The following is a 15,372-nucleotide window of genomic DNA, read 5'->3' on the forward strand; positions in this document are numbered from 1 at the left end:
CTAATCACAAAAGGCAAAACATCAGCTTACTACAGTGCTGAGCTTCCTCAGCAGAAACTTTCCAATCAATCATGAAGCATTTGCTTTAGAGTGGTGCATTGCTCTAAATGGATCTATGCCCCCACAGACTTAATATACAAAAGAGATTGAATGATTTACAGAAGTGAAAAGCAGTCTACTTGACAAAAACTTGTCTCTCAGAGAATAGCAGTTTGTGGCCTGGTGGAGAGGGACAGTTACCTATCCTGATCTTGCATGTCCAAGAATTAATAAGGTGAAGTCTCTACTACCACACTCTCTCTCTCTTTCCTGGTCTGACGCAAGTTCTGGCTCAATGCTCAAATAAGGTCCATTTCTGCCCTGTTTCATTTCTCCCCACTCCCCCTTTGCTAATATTTCCCCCTCTTTGCTCACTTGCTGCTCAGTCTCATCAGCCTCCCACCATCAATGAAATGATGGGTACCTTGTCTTCCTAATTTGCAGTACCCATTTAGGTCAAAGATAGACTGAGATTATTTTTCTAACATGAGGATAGTCAGTTGGAGAAGTGACAATGGTGATCATGTGCCAGGGTTTGCAACAACAAATCCAAGTAAGAACTAACAACGATCAAGATACATCCTACAAAATATTATATGTAACAGTTGATATAAGTTTAATTTAATGTGATGGCACTATAGACTAATCGAAGTTATTGAATATATTTCTTTATCTGGCATTCAGTGTGCATTCCTGGTCTGGTGCATGGCTCCCATCTCAAACAATGGCTCTCAGCTGATCTACAGGCGTTTTATCCGCACTTTCTTTCTGAAGCACGAGGCTCAACTGGACAAGGTTGTGAAGAATCTAGGTGACAAGGCTTCAGAAGCTGCAGATAGCATTAGAGAAAATGGTAAGATAAATAAAAGGTATTATATTTTCACTGTGGTACATTTGTGAGTAGATCTGTTGAACTGAATCTTTAAATGAGTGTTGGCTGAGCCTGCAGAATGACCATCTCAAAGCAAACATTCAAAAGGAGGAAAATTATGAGAACCCTTCGGTAATGCTCTGTTATTTGAGTGGGATGGATCAAGAGTAGCAATAGGCATAGATCATGCATCATTCCAGAGCCCTTAACCTGGAGTTCCAAACATATATTCTGCATGATTGCATTGAAAATTACTTTTGGAAGGTTGCTGCTTCAGGGGCTGAGCTGGGATGTCACAGATCCTAAGTCTTGCTGTGCTGATCAGCTTCTTATTGTTAATTGGCAATTCATGCTAGAAAATAGTCGAAACACACTGCCCGACTATGTGGTGGAGGCAGGTGCTCTCACAACATAAAAGTATCCATACGAACACTTGAATTGCCAACAAATAGAAGGCTCTGGGCCAAGTTCAGGTAAATGGGATTAATATGAGGAAAGAATTGATGTCTGGCAATGTGAGTGTAGAACATTTTCAAAACAGTGCAAAAAAAATTTAACTTGGTAAGCTGGTGGTAGTAGTGTGGTTCCTCTGTAACTTATCTTTGGCACCATTAGGATTTTCAAGTAAAATAAATATTTGAAAATACAATTGATTTTTGTGCATTTGTCTCTCTCCAGCCAAGAAAGCAACAGCAAACCTAATCTGTGAAGAGAAGAAGAGCACTTAAACAATACCTTTAGAAAGCTTGCCTTTATTCTTTGCTCCCTGGGATCCAGAGTGTTAAGATGTTGCCTTTGGAAAGTTTTTTTAATGCACACTTTAAATGTGTTTCTTATCTATATACTCAATTTTACCAAAAGCAAGTGGAAAATATATAATACTCTAATGTAATACTACATTCAGTATTTAATTGCTTGTTGCAAAAAATTCATGATCTATTGGCAATGATGTAGGTTCAATTCTGAGTGAAGTTTTTCTGGTTTGTCTCGTTCTTTCATTGTATGGTGAATGTCCAATAAACTTCTAAGGTTGACTTTTTTTCTGAACAATTTATTCAAACTGGTGCATATATAGGCTAAAATTGCAAGTATCGTTTCTGCAGCATCTTCCCATGTTATCATGAGCTAGTACTAACAAACATAGAATGTTGCATGATGCTGTGACATAGAAGGTATTTGTTCATGCGTCACCGTGCTCTAAATTTCCAGGAAACTGGTCTATATTCTTGCACTGCCCTGCAATCAATCAACTTTGTATATATTAAAAAAAATCATAAATGAGACTTGACTATGGGATTAAGCTGTATTTTAAACAATTTATTTAACAATATAGGTAATTTAGTCCACATTGAGATGTATATGTCACAATTTCTTGGGAAAGGCTGAAGGGGCCAGAGGTTTGTCATTCTTCACAGTAGGTGATTGAAAACCACAATATTTGAGTTTTTCCCTTCAATTCAATTTTGCATCTTTAGCAAGAAAAGTAAAATTCCTTCAGAGGTGAATCTGGCAAGTATTACGATAAACATTTGTATATCTAATATCTGAACAGGTACATACAAAATCAGGCAGAGCCACAGGAGGAAAAAGCTTCATAACACTTTATAATCTGAAGGGAGAGGGGTTTAGGACAAAGTCTAAGATGAATTGAAACTGTTGCAGCCATAGCTGGCATTGCTGAGGGGGGAAAACAGTGGATTTGGGCTGGACCTGAGCAGGAATAAGGAATGGCTAAATCAGAAGCGTGATTACAAAAACTTATGTAGAGAGTTTAAATTTAACTTTGTGTATTTGGATAAGGAGTCCAACAAGGACAACTTGCAGTATTTGGTGAATTTAACTTGGTACCAATTTTATTTACTGATGAGTCATGGGCATTTTGCTAATAGGAAGGAAGCTTAGTTGAAACTTTAGATTTTAAAAGTACAGCATAGAGAAGTGTAGATGTCTCAGGAGGAAATTGCAGATCCTTGGTTGCAAAGCATAAACACCACTGTGGAATTCTGATCTTGAATTACACAAATTCAACAAGTGTAATGACAAAACAATAGCAGAACTCCAAGGACTGAGTGTTGTCATATAGAACCAATTGTTTGTTTATTAAATCGCAAATAAGAGGAGTGTGATTGAGCAGAATTTGGGGCAAAGTGGTATCCAAACAGCAGTATTTTCCATTGGCATTTATGTGTGGGGAAAACCTAGAAAGGAGAGCTACTTTCATCTGGAGTTGAAAGGATTGAATATGGGCTTCACAACTGCAAACATCACTCGCTGTGGCAGGGATAATACTAGATGGAATTAGGGTAAAGGTTCCCTCAGATCACCATCAGCATGCTGAGGTCAGGGGAAAGTTGAAAGGGATCAAAAGCTTGAGATAACAAAGGGAGGGCACCTGAAGGAAGGAGATGTCTGAATAGGGGTTGGGGGAGGGTCAAAGAAGTGGCTTTAATCAAAATCTTGAACATGCACATGCAAATCTGAAACTGAGCCAGTCTCAAATCATCCTCAGCTTCCTTTGAGGTTCTGGTAACATGGTATCTGGTATTCAAAGAATTCACATGCAGGCATCTTTCCCCTCCTCAGAACTGGAGTGGAAGCAAATTACTTTTGATCCTGAATGACTGCCTAGAACAATACTCCAAAAGATGTTAGTTCACTAACTGTTATCAGGAAGTCAGCCTTTAACAGTGGTCCAATTTTATAACTTCCCATGAACCTGCCACTTTAGCATTCAGGTAGCTGATCAGTGCCACACATAATACTTTCAGCCTCCCAGTAAGCACCCAAACACAGTCAATGTCTTTGGTCATATTACACTGCCTGAAGCAGGAGCAAACTACTTATGCTGCAATATTTTGGAAAAAAAATAAACTTTAACCCAGGCAATCCTGTAACAGGAGAGAGCTGGACAGTCACCCCTAGGTTATTTGCCAAAATTAACACAAGTAAAGCTGGGAATGTTTCATCAAGAATCCAATTGATTCTCATAGACCAGCCTCTGTAAGGCACTGACATGGTCATGAACTAGATTACTATCTATAACACTTTCTGGACCTGTTTAAAGACAGGATATCCAGGCAACATAGAAAGGATTCCCAACTAGATAAAGAGTTTAAGACATTTAATCCACAAGGAGAGGCTGAAGAGCCCAGAACAGATTAAGTAGAAGGCAAAGAGAAATATTTTAAATATTATTCAGGGAATAACTAAATAAATTGAAACCCAGTATTGTTTTCCAGTTTACCATAAACATAGAAAAGTTTGTTCAGGCATAAAAATGAAAGTAACAAGAACAATTTACAAGATGTGGAAGCAGATAATGTTGGAATTCTTGGGGAGAAAATAGTTGCAAGAACAATCAATTAAGTCATCAGTTTTGCAACTGGCTTGATGGATGGTTTGTTCCTTTACAATCCAGACCATTCCCAAGTGTGCCTTCAATCTTATGCTCAAAGAAATAGGCTTCAGTAATTAAGAAATTACTAATAAAAAGCTGTTTCCAATATGTTCAAGTAAAAGGATTAAGAATTTCTACTTGAGGAAAAAAATGTACAGCAGATTTAGCATATGTTACACCTAGCTAGTTATATACTTTGCAACATCACATTTTGACATATTCTTACTTTAAATGTTAAAATTTAACATTATCCTTCAAAGATGGGCTATGAAGTTTAAATTTTAAATACTCAGTTTTCACTTTTTGAGTTAATGCTTTGTTTAGTTGAATATTCAAAAGTAGTTTAGCAGTCTCCTGAGAAGTAAAATAAGACGAGAATTTCGAGATCACCATTAATTCTGTTCAAGACATATGCTCCTATTGCCTATACACATCAATTCCAGACCAGACCTGCAATGCCAGGAAGGTTAACCACTGAAAGGATATTACATAAAGAAAATGTGCCTAACAGTATTTTGAACTTCTTTAAATTTAATATAAATTAAATTTAAAGAATGGATGCTGCCAGGCTTGCCCTTATGATACTAAGCAAAAGAAAACAATGCTCAATAACCTTAGAATATAGGAACTATTTCAAAATAAATTACTCAAGCCAGCACCACTGATGAAATCACTTCTTCTTCTTCTTCTTGCTCTTCTTGCCACCTTCACCTGGTTGTGCATTCTGATCACCTCCTCCTGCCTTCTGCGTCCTGGTTTTCAGTTTTGGAATCATTTCTGCGACATACAACATTATTGATTTACCTGTTGAGGTGAGGGAAAAAGAGATATGTGTTTAGTCTGAATAACCCATGCTCCTATGAAAATCATGGAAATGTACAGCACTGAAGATCCACCTCAGGTAGCCACCTCCCTGCTCCTTCTCATAGCCCAGTAAGGGCCTACCCATAAACTATCTATCCAGCTCCCTTTTCTAAAGGGATACTGCTGAATCTGTTTCCACCATTTCAGATATCACTGTTCCAGTTCTGTGCACGAAAATGCTCCCTCACGTGCCACCTGATTCATTGGTCAATGACTTTCTGCATTCTCACCAGGACCTTGACATCTTCTTGAATATGGTGCCCAGGATTAAATGAAAAACACCATCTTAGCTTTACCAGCGTTCAATAATATGTTCCTTTCAGGATGAATCAGAAAATTTGTGATACAGGAGGTTCATCATGTCTGTGCTGGTTGAAGAAGGAATCCAGCACTAGATATGTAGCCTTACAGGTCGCGGCTCTTCAAGTACACCTGCATGTATACTGCAAACATGGCGAAGGTTTCTGTCTGCACACCCTTTCAAGAATTGAGTTCCAGAACCCTCCTGTTGTCTGAGTGAAAAGAATTTTCCTCATCTCTCTTTCTACCAATTACTTTAAATCTATGCCCTTCGAAAGATTTAAGAAGAATATCCCCCCTCCCCCCATTTTATCCAAGCACCTCAAATTTATACACAGCACTTAAGTCTCCTCTCAGCTTCTTTTGTTCCTAAAGAAAGCAACTTAACTTATTCAATCTTGCCTCAAAGCCATAATCTTCTAGTCCTGCAGCCTCTCCATTGCAATTAAATCTTATGGTGACCAGAACTTACCGCAACACTCAAGCTGTGGCCTAACCAGCACAACTTCCCTGATGTTATAGACCAGCCCATGGTTAATAAAGGAAAGCAGTCCAAGTGCCCTCTTAAATCATCTTATTAACCTGTCCTGCTACCTTTAAGGATCTGTGGACATATACTCCAGGATCTCTTTGTTCCTTCATATTTCTCAATATCCCACCATCATGAAGTGCTTTGAGAGGTTGGTCATGGCACGTATCAACTCCAGCCTACCAGACAGCCTGGACCCATTGCAATTCGCCTATCGCCGAAACAGTTCTACAGTGGATGCCATCTCCCTGGCCCTACACTCGGCTCTGGAGCATCTGGACAGTAAAGACACATATGTTAAGACTATTTTTTTTTATCGACTACAGCTCTGCCTTCAGTACAATAATCCCAAGCAAGCTTGTTACCAAACTCCGAGACCTAGGACTCAACACCTACCTCTGTAACTGGATCCTTGACTTTCTGACCAACAGACCACAATCAGGAAGGATAGGCAGCAATACCTCCGACACGATTATTCTCAACACTGGTGCCTCACAAGGCTGCGTCCTCAGCCCTCTACTCCCTATACACTCATGACTGTGTGGCCAGATTCTGCTCTAACTCCATCTACAAGTTTGCAGATGATACCACCATTGTAGGCTGTATCTCAAACAGCCATGAGGTGGAGTACAGGAAGGAGATAGAGAGCTTAGTGGAATGGTGTCATGACAACAACCTTTCCCTCAATGTCAACAAAAGAGCTGGTCATTGACTTCAGGAAAGGGGGCGGTGTACATGCACCTGTCTACATCAATGGCGCTGAGGTTGAGAGGGTTGAGAGCTTCAAGTTCCTGGGAGTGAACATCACCAACAGCCTGTCCTGGTCGAATCACGTAGATGCCATGGTCAAGAAAGCTCACCAGCGCCTCTACTTCCTCAAGAGGCTAAAGAAATTTGGTTTGTTCCCTTTGACTCTCACCAACTTTTACCGATGCACCATAGAAAGCATCCTATCTGGATGTACCACAGATTGGTCCAGCAACAGCTCTGCCCAAGACCGCAAGAAACTGCAGAGAGTTGTGGACACAGCCCAGCGCATCACGGACACCAGCCTCCCCTCCTTGGACTCTGTCTTTACCTCTCATTGTCTTGGTGAAGCAGCCAGCATAATCAAAGACCCCACCCACCTGGGACATCCTCTCTTCTCTCCTCTTCCATCGAGGAGAAGATACAGGAGCCTGAGGGCACGTACCACCAGACTTAAGGACAGCTTCTACCCCACTGTGATAAGACTATTGAATGGTTCCTTTATACAATGAGATGGACTATGACCTCACGATCTACCTTGTTGTGACCTTGCACCTGATTGCACTGCACTTTCTCTGTAGCTGTGACACTTTACTCTGTACTGTTATTGTTTTTACCTGTACTACATCAATGCACTCTGTACTGACTCAATGTAACTGCACTGTGTAATGAATTGACCTGTACGATCGGTTTGTAGGACAAGTTTTTCCACTGTACCTCGGTACAAGTGACAATAATAAACCAATACCAATACTGAATATCTCCTTGACCCATTGCACTCCCTCCTGACACTTCCAGGGATTAAATTCCCTTTGCCACTTTTCTGCCCAACTACATCTACATGTTTCTCCAATCCAAAGTCCTCCTCCTCACTATTAACAATTTAGCTAGTTGTTGTATCATCCAAACCTATTGAATCACGCCTCCTACTTTCAGGTCTAAATCATTAAAATACATTACAGAACAAAAGGGACAAGAACTGAGCCCTGAAATCCCAAAGAGACCAGCCTTTCAGTCACATAAACACCCATCATCTATTAACCTGTGCGTCCTGATTTGCCTTCCCCCTTGGTTACCATGGGCTTCCAATCTGCCACGTGGGAGCTTGTCAAAAGCCTTGCAGACATCCATCCACATCAAATATGGTACCCTCTTCAACCCTGCGTGTTACCTCCTCAAAAAGTTCAATCTAATCAGGCATCTGATCTCTGATGGAATTACATTATCTAATACACAAGTTATAAACATTGGTCAGAATAAGTAAAAACAAACAGCTTGAACACATGATACACTGCATATTTAACAGATCCTTGTGCATTTAAGTAGATTTAAATGCTTACGTGTGGGAAACTGCTCTAAACAGAAGGACCCATCTTCATTTTTCAATTGAACACGTATTCTGCCTCGGAACTGTACATCTCTGTTCCACTCGCGTGGGTAAAATTTATTCTGAAAAGAGTGGAAAATATATTAATGGTATATGGAGCAAAGTCAGGAATGAAAGTGAAATGTTTAGCATTCAGTAAAAAGAATACCATAAATATCATACCTCCACAACCACACTTAATCCTGCTGCTATGCAAACATCTCGAATTTCTCCAAATGTTGGGTTTTCAACAGCCTTTGAAAACACAAATATAGTTATTGCTGGTACAGTAATGTCCATTTATGCAGCAACCTTTCTGAAAAGCATTTCCCTTGGTACTTCACAGAGTAAATTCGCTGAAAGTGAATGCCAAGTAAGTATGATTAAACAGGATGATCGAAGAATGGGCCAAAAGGAGATTTATTTTTAAACTGGTGTGGTTGAGGAAGAGAAAAGTGAACTAAAAGAAAAATCATAGTTAATGACACAGAATACAGCCAATTCCAAACATAATAGCCATCCTATAAAAACTAAAATTAAGCAGGATAAGGTGCTACTTGACAGAGACTGAATGGACACCTTTAAATAGAAATTAATTAGAGGCATGGAGACTTCTAAACCAAACTCTCATCACAAGGCAAGAGGAATGGAAAAGGACATGTTGGTCAAAGAAAAGGTCTGAGAGGAGTAGGGAAGGGACTCCAAAACGCAACTCTGAAATTGTCTTACCTTTTCTATTGGTATTCTTCTCCCTTCTGCGATGGTCTTTTTGCTGTTTATATATGCAGGATAAATGCAAATAAACCTTCAAGACAAAGAATTTTAATTCTCAATCTTCCTCATAACAGATTTTCAAGTGCATCATGAAAATAATTTTGAATACGAGGCACCTTCTACGATTCTATGAATTTACATTGTTCATCTACATGTGACAATAGACTTCTGCACTTAACCAAAGTTGATTATCAATCAATTTCTACCATAAATGTCATTGTTGGACCAAACAGCCAACATAGATGCTTTGCAGTCTTGAACAACATCTAGCTTTTTAAATGTTTCTGCTGGATTTATATTTAAACTTGTAGTTTTCTATTTCATAATACCCTAAAACACAGTTAAGCTTTCCTGTCACATCTTTTCCAATAATGCTTTCAGACATTTTTTTTTATTCTAGATAGTCTTCAGTCTTGTAAATCCTTACAAAACCAAAACAATGCAGAGGCTGAAAACCTGAAACCAAAACAAATATTCTGGAAATAACCAGCAGTATTTATTGGGAGAGTATAACTGGACTCAAATGTAAGGGGTAGAATTTCAGTTTGCAAATAACAAACTCAATCCTAACCAAAATCATCACATATTTCAAGAGAGAAAATCTTGCTTGACCAACCTCAATGCATTTGAATAACAGAGAGATTAGACAATGGGAATGCAGTAGATGTCATTTATCCAGACTTTCAAAGGGCCTTCAGTAAGGCAACCCATGATCAACATACGAATATCAAAGAATGCAAAGTCTCGGGAAGAACAGCGCCCTTTGATTCAGAAGCCGGACAGTGGGAGTATTATAGACGTTTGAAGTAAAAGAAAGTGAGTAGACAAGTAGGAGAGTTAGTAAGAATTCAGGGCCAGCAAGTTCTGATAAGGGTGAAAGGCAGAGATGGCGAGATTAGGAAACCTTGGATGACAAAGGACATTGAAGGTTTGATCAGGAAAAAAAAAGGAAGCGTGACAGGTATAGGCAAACTGAGCGAGTGTGTTGAATATATAGTGTGTAGGAGAGAACTTAAGATAGAAAACAGGAGGGTAAAAAAGGAGCCATGAAATATTCCTTGGCAAGTTTAAGGAGAAAATCAAGACATTTTATAAGGAGTAAGAGGGTAGTCAAGGAAAGAGTGGGTCCCCTTAGGAACCAAAGGGGTAATCCATGTGTGGAGCCAAGGGACGTGGCTGAGGTCCTAAATAAATATTTCTTATCTGTATTCATCAACGAGAAGGACTAGGAAGATAGTGACTTTAAGAAGGGAAGCTTTGATAGTCTAGCGCTCGTCAGTATTAAAAAGGCAGAGGTTTTAGATATTATGGAATGCGTAAGAGATGATAAATCCAGGGCTGGATGAGATCTATCCCAGGATCCTATAGGAAGTAAGGGAAAAGTTAGCTGGGGCCCTTAAGGAGCTTTTTGCATCTTTGTCAGCAACAGACAAGGTACCAGAAGACTTGAGGAGAGTTATTATAGAGCCATAGAGCAATACAGCATGGATACAGGCCCTTTGGCCCAACCAGTCCATGCTGACCATGGTGCCCACCCAACTAGTCCCAATTTCCTGCATTTGGCCCATATCCCTCTAAGCCCTGCCCCTGCATGTACCTATCCAAGTGCATCTTAAATGATACTTCTGTACCGGCAGCTCGTTCCATATACTCACCATCCTTTGCATAAAAAAGTTGCCCCTCAAGCCCCTTTAAAATCCTTCCCCTCTCACCCTAAATCTATGGCCACGAGTTTTGGACTCCCCTAGCCTGGGGAAAAAACTGATACCATTCACCTTGTCTATGCCCCTCATGATTCTTTAAACCTCTATAAGATCACCCCTCATTCTCCTACACTCCAAGGAATAAAGACCTAGCCTGGCCAACCTCTCCCTATAACTCAGGCCCTCCAGTCCTGGCAACATCCTCATAAATCTTCTCTGCACTCTTTCCAGTTTAACCACATCTTTCCTATAACAGGGTGACCAAAGCTATACACAGTACTCCAAGTGTGGCCTCACCAATGACTTATATAACTGCACCATAATGTCCCAACTCCAATACTCAGTGTCCTGACTGATGAAGGCCAGTGTGCTAAAAGCCTTTTTCACCATCCCGTCAACTTGTGAAAGCACTTGCAATGAGCTCTGGTTGTTCCTTTATTTAAGAAGGGGAGCAGGGACAAGCTACGTAACTATAGGCTGGTGAGCATTATGTCAGTGGCAAGGAAATTATTGGAGAAAATTCTGAATGACAGGATTTATGTACATTTGGAAAGGCAGGGGCTGATCAGCAATGGCTTTGTGTGGGGGAAGTCCTGTCTCAATAATTTGATTTGAGTGTTTTGAGGTACGAAGAAGATTGATGAAGGCAGGGTAGTAGACGTTGTCTACATAAACTTTACCAAAGCATTTGACAAGGCCCTGCATAGTAGGCAGGTCCAGAAGGTTAGGGCACATGGGATCCCAAGGGAGCTGGCTCATTGGATCCAAAGTTAACCCGGTGTTAGGAGGGAGAGGGTGGTAGTGGAGAACCCACCAGGTAGAAAATTCCAAAAATTCACTATCCTCCAAGCAAAGAAATTTCTCTAGAATAGGTTTAGACTGCTCAATCTCTCCTCATATGACAGACCTACTCTCCCAGGAACCAGCCTGGTGAATCTTTGCTAAACTCCTCTAAAGCAAGTTTTTTGTCAAGCAGTATGACCAATATTCCAGGTGTAGTCTCACCAAGGCCTTAAAATAATTGTAGCAGAACATCTTCACTCCTGTATCAAATTCACTTGCAATAAATACATATTTATTGGATTCCTAATTGCTTGCTGCACCTGCACATTAGTTTCCGCAATTTGTGAATAAGAACCTCAGTTACAATCAGTTAGCTACACTGGATGCTCCACATCATATGCACGCCCAACATCAGACTCCAGAAACGTACACTCTATTTCAAGCTCTGCCATAAGGAAGAGATTACCAGGCAGAGTAAAAGATTCCAAGAATGTGCTCAAATCCAACATGCCCACCGACCCCTGGGAAGTGAAGGAGAAGCATTCAGAACGATACGAGAACCGAGGCCACACACCAGGAATAGACAGAAACCCTGCATAACACCAACTCCACGGGCCATTACTTGCCCCATTGGGTGAAGAGTCTACAGTTCCCATATTTGTCTCTCTAGTCATTTAAGAACCTTTAAATCTGAGAAAAATTAAGTCATCCCTGATCACTGTCAAAGAAGTGTACAAAGATGCCCAGGTCCATTTCAACAGCAACATTTCTCAATTGCTCACCATTTTAAAAAGATACCCAGCATTCCTTGTTGTCTGCTGAAGTGTGCAGCCTCATTTTGCTCCCCACATTGTACAATGTCTGCAATGTCGCTGCACACCTGCTTGGTTTATGTCTCCTTAGAGCCTCTCTGCATCTTCACTACTACACACATTCCAATGCAGCTTTATCATAATAATTTTCTATATGTCAGGATACCACATTATTTTTGATTTCAGCATTTTCCCAACTACCAATGACAGGTTAACAGGCTGGCAGTTCCCTTTCCCTAAACTGTAGGGTCACATTTGCTTCAATCCAATCTGCAGTAAATATTCCAAATTGGATGGAATTGTGGATGATTATAAACAACATATGTAGAAGACAATGGGAAGGGAGCTCTGGTGAACAAAAGGTTACTCTCTCTCTCTACTGGTAAACAGCTTGATTCATGTCTGCTCGTGAAGTCCCTGCTTCTCTAGAATGTGGCGTGTTTGATAAGGAGTTACTGAGCTGAAACTTCAGGGGCACGCCCCTGCAAATCAAATTGAATTATGAAAACATCAGGGGTGCACAAGAGATCCTGACACCTGGTTATGGACCACCCCTGCTGAACAAGTTTGTGTACCAGATGCATTTTTACCTATGTTACTTAATGATATTCATGAAATGACACATTTGGGTAAGGAGGCAATGGTAGGAGTGGGACTACAAACGTGGGGGCACCCCAATCTGAGGAAGGAGGCACAAACAAAGGCACAAGAATGTAATATTTGCCAGAAAAATAATCCCTAAAGCAGCTAAGTGTCCTCCGAGTAAGACAAGAATGCCTACAGGCCCATTTGAGTGCATACAGATTGATTTTATAGAATTGCCTAGAGTGCATAGTTACAAGTACTGTCTTGTTATCATTGATCTTTTTAGTAGATGGATAGAGGCAATACCAACAGCAAATAAATGCCACATTCCAGAGAAGCAGAGACTTCACGAGCAGACATGATTCAAGCTGCTTACCAGTAGAGAGAAACCTTTTGTTCATCAGAGCTCCCTTCCCATTGTCTTCTACACGTATACCTTATTCTATAGCCACCTCTTTCAAAGCCCTGTATGTACATCATAAAGTCCTTGAGGTTTATCAGGTAAGATCATTAACTTAGACACAAGAAATTCTGCAGATGCTGGAATCTGGATCAATACACAAAAAGTACTGGAGGAACTCAGCAGGTCAGGCAGCATCTATGGCCGAGACCCTTCACCGTTCTCGAATAATACTGATTTCTCTAACACTGGTCCCTTGATCCTCCACTACTTCCAAGAGGTTTTTGGTAACCGTGGAGAGTTTAGCAAACGTGGTCAGGAAGCACCCTGACAAGTTTACGACCTCTGGCCACAGCTTCTCCGTATCAGTCCCACCTTTGGTGGCCGGCCTGCCCGCGTTGGAACCAGGACCAGTCCCTGGGACGGGACACCGTGGGGCAGGGTCTCAAGGGCTTGGCTCCGGCTGGCCACCGCTTTTCAACGCCACAGTCTGCGCATGGCTCCTAGCACCATTGTGACGACAGAGTTGGAACCACCAGGGTTCCATTTGGAGCGTTCCAATTGTGACGTTGCGGGTTCCGCAGCCCCACACAGATACAATCGCAGACCAAGCCCCGCCCCTCCCCGGTGTCCGGGGCCGGCGGAGCCCCGGGCGCCCCGCCGCCGCTCCCACCGTTACCTCTCTTTATCGGCGTAGCTTTTGTCCAGATAGACCATGTTGTCTCACTCTGCTGCTCCTCCGGCTCTCCGCAGTGAGTCAGCAGGCACGCCGGAAGTTTCATCGCCCACCACACGCCGATTAATCGGAGGACGTCGGTCTGCTGTCATTGGTCAACGCGGCTGTCAATCTCCAAAGTGACACAGTATAGGCTACTTCGGCAGCGACCTGGCGGCTGGGGAAGGGGTGACGGCGGGCTCACCAGCCCTTCATCAGCGGGGAAAGGCTGGTTTACAGCCGTCAGACCATCAGTAATTAAACCAAATAAAATTAATGGTCCAAGATGTAAAACATAACTAATAACAAAATGTTCAGCAGCTCAGGCAGTATCTGCGGAAAAACAAAAGGTAAAAATAAAGACCTTTATAAAGCTCCTTTGAGATAGATGACCTGCAAAAATGTATCTGATTAAATGCAAGGCTCTCCTGGGAGGAGGTAAGCTGAATTCGGGGCAGTGCAAATAAAAGCTGATGCTAAAGAGATTGAATTAGAAGCTGCGGTGAAACCGAACGGTGGTGAATGGGAAAATGATATTCCACAATTCGGTTGGTAATGCGAGTTAGCAAAGGACGTTGCATCCATGTCATAAAGAGAACACTAAGAACATGCTTTGAAAATCATGGATTTGTGAGGCTTTCTGCTAACAAGGTGGCACTCCTTTTGCTGAGGATCCAGAGATCCCTGGGAAACACCTCGATTCACCTTCCTTCATTCCAAAAACATTCACCTTGACCTCTGTTGTCTGTTACTGAGCCAAATTTGTATTCCTGCTATCAATGTCCTCTTTGTGCCATCTGCTTCTACTTTGCTAATAAGCCTGTTATGGGGCACCTTATCAAAAGCCTCAGGCAGCCCATGTTAGCAACATTAATTGCATTTTGTTGTTTACCCAATTACTGAATGAGTCATAGAATCAGCACAGCATACAGCACAGAATCAGGTCCACTCTTAAGAAAAAGGGCTAGGCTTTGCCCACTTTTTGCAACTGGCTTATGTTTATGTAGTGTCCCTGGAGTCCATGTTGTTGCTGAATACTAGGTCAAATATTAGAGGTAGAGCTACAAGCAGAACATTATTGAATTCACGTACAATAGCTACGTGAATTCTATTCATATAGAATGGCTGATATCAAGCATAACATGAGTTGGATGCTTCAAGAAAGGATTGTTTTGCAATGTGGAGGCAGTTCAAGATCCTGCAAGATGTATATTAGGCATGGATTTACTGATGTCAGTTCAATGCAGCATACCCAGATTGCTACCAAGAGAGACTGAAAATGATCATGGCAGAATTGCCAAAAGTGGGGACAATTCTAAAAGGGAAAACCAGAGAAGGTGACTTCTAAAGGGACAAAAGGAAAAAGTGAAGGTTTGATGTCCACCAAAAATCAGAATGGAAGTTGGGATACAAGAATGAGTAACATGATGAATTTATGATTATGGCTGGATAAGGAGACAATTATGTTAATATAACAATTGCAGATG

General features: G+C 41.2%; 2 protein-coding genes across 2 annotated transcripts in view; one reads left to right on the forward strand and one right to left on the reverse strand.

Moving 5' to 3' along the window:
* reep5 (receptor accessory protein 5) overlaps nucleotides 1-1,944 on the forward strand; it is a 28,445-nt gene extending 26,501 nt beyond the window's left edge. Inside the window, exons 4-5 of the mRNA XM_052020697.1 lie at nucleotides 724-892; nucleotides 1,589-1,944. Coding sequence (XP_051876657.1) covers nucleotides 724-892; nucleotides 1,589-1,638 — 219 coding nt within the window. The 3' untranslated portion in view covers nucleotides 1,639-1,944. The remainder of the gene's footprint in view (nucleotides 1-723; nucleotides 893-1,588) is intronic.
* Nucleotides 1,945-2,206: 262 nt separating this feature from the next.
* On the reverse strand, nucleotides 2,207-13,975 carry srp19 (signal recognition particle 19). The gene is made up of 5 exons (XM_052020698.1): nucleotides 13,850-13,975; nucleotides 8,843-8,918; nucleotides 8,297-8,368; nucleotides 8,088-8,196; nucleotides 2,207-5,111 (listed from the first exon to the last, which is right to left on the reverse strand). The coding sequence occupies exons 1-5, from the start codon at nucleotides 13,885-13,887 to the stop codon at nucleotides 4,978-4,980; spliced, it is 429 nt and encodes a 142-aa protein (XP_051876658.1). The 5' UTR covers nucleotides 13,888-13,975; the 3' UTR covers nucleotides 2,207-4,977.
* Between the last annotated feature and the right edge of the window lie 1,397 nt (nucleotides 13,976-15,372).

This window comes from Pristis pectinata, chromosome 7, assembly GCF_009764475.1.
Source record: "Pristis pectinata isolate sPriPec2 chromosome 7, sPriPec2.1.pri, whole genome shotgun sequence".
NCBI classification, from domain to species: Eukaryota; Metazoa; Chordata; class Chondrichthyes; order Rhinopristiformes; family Pristidae; genus Pristis; species Pristis pectinata.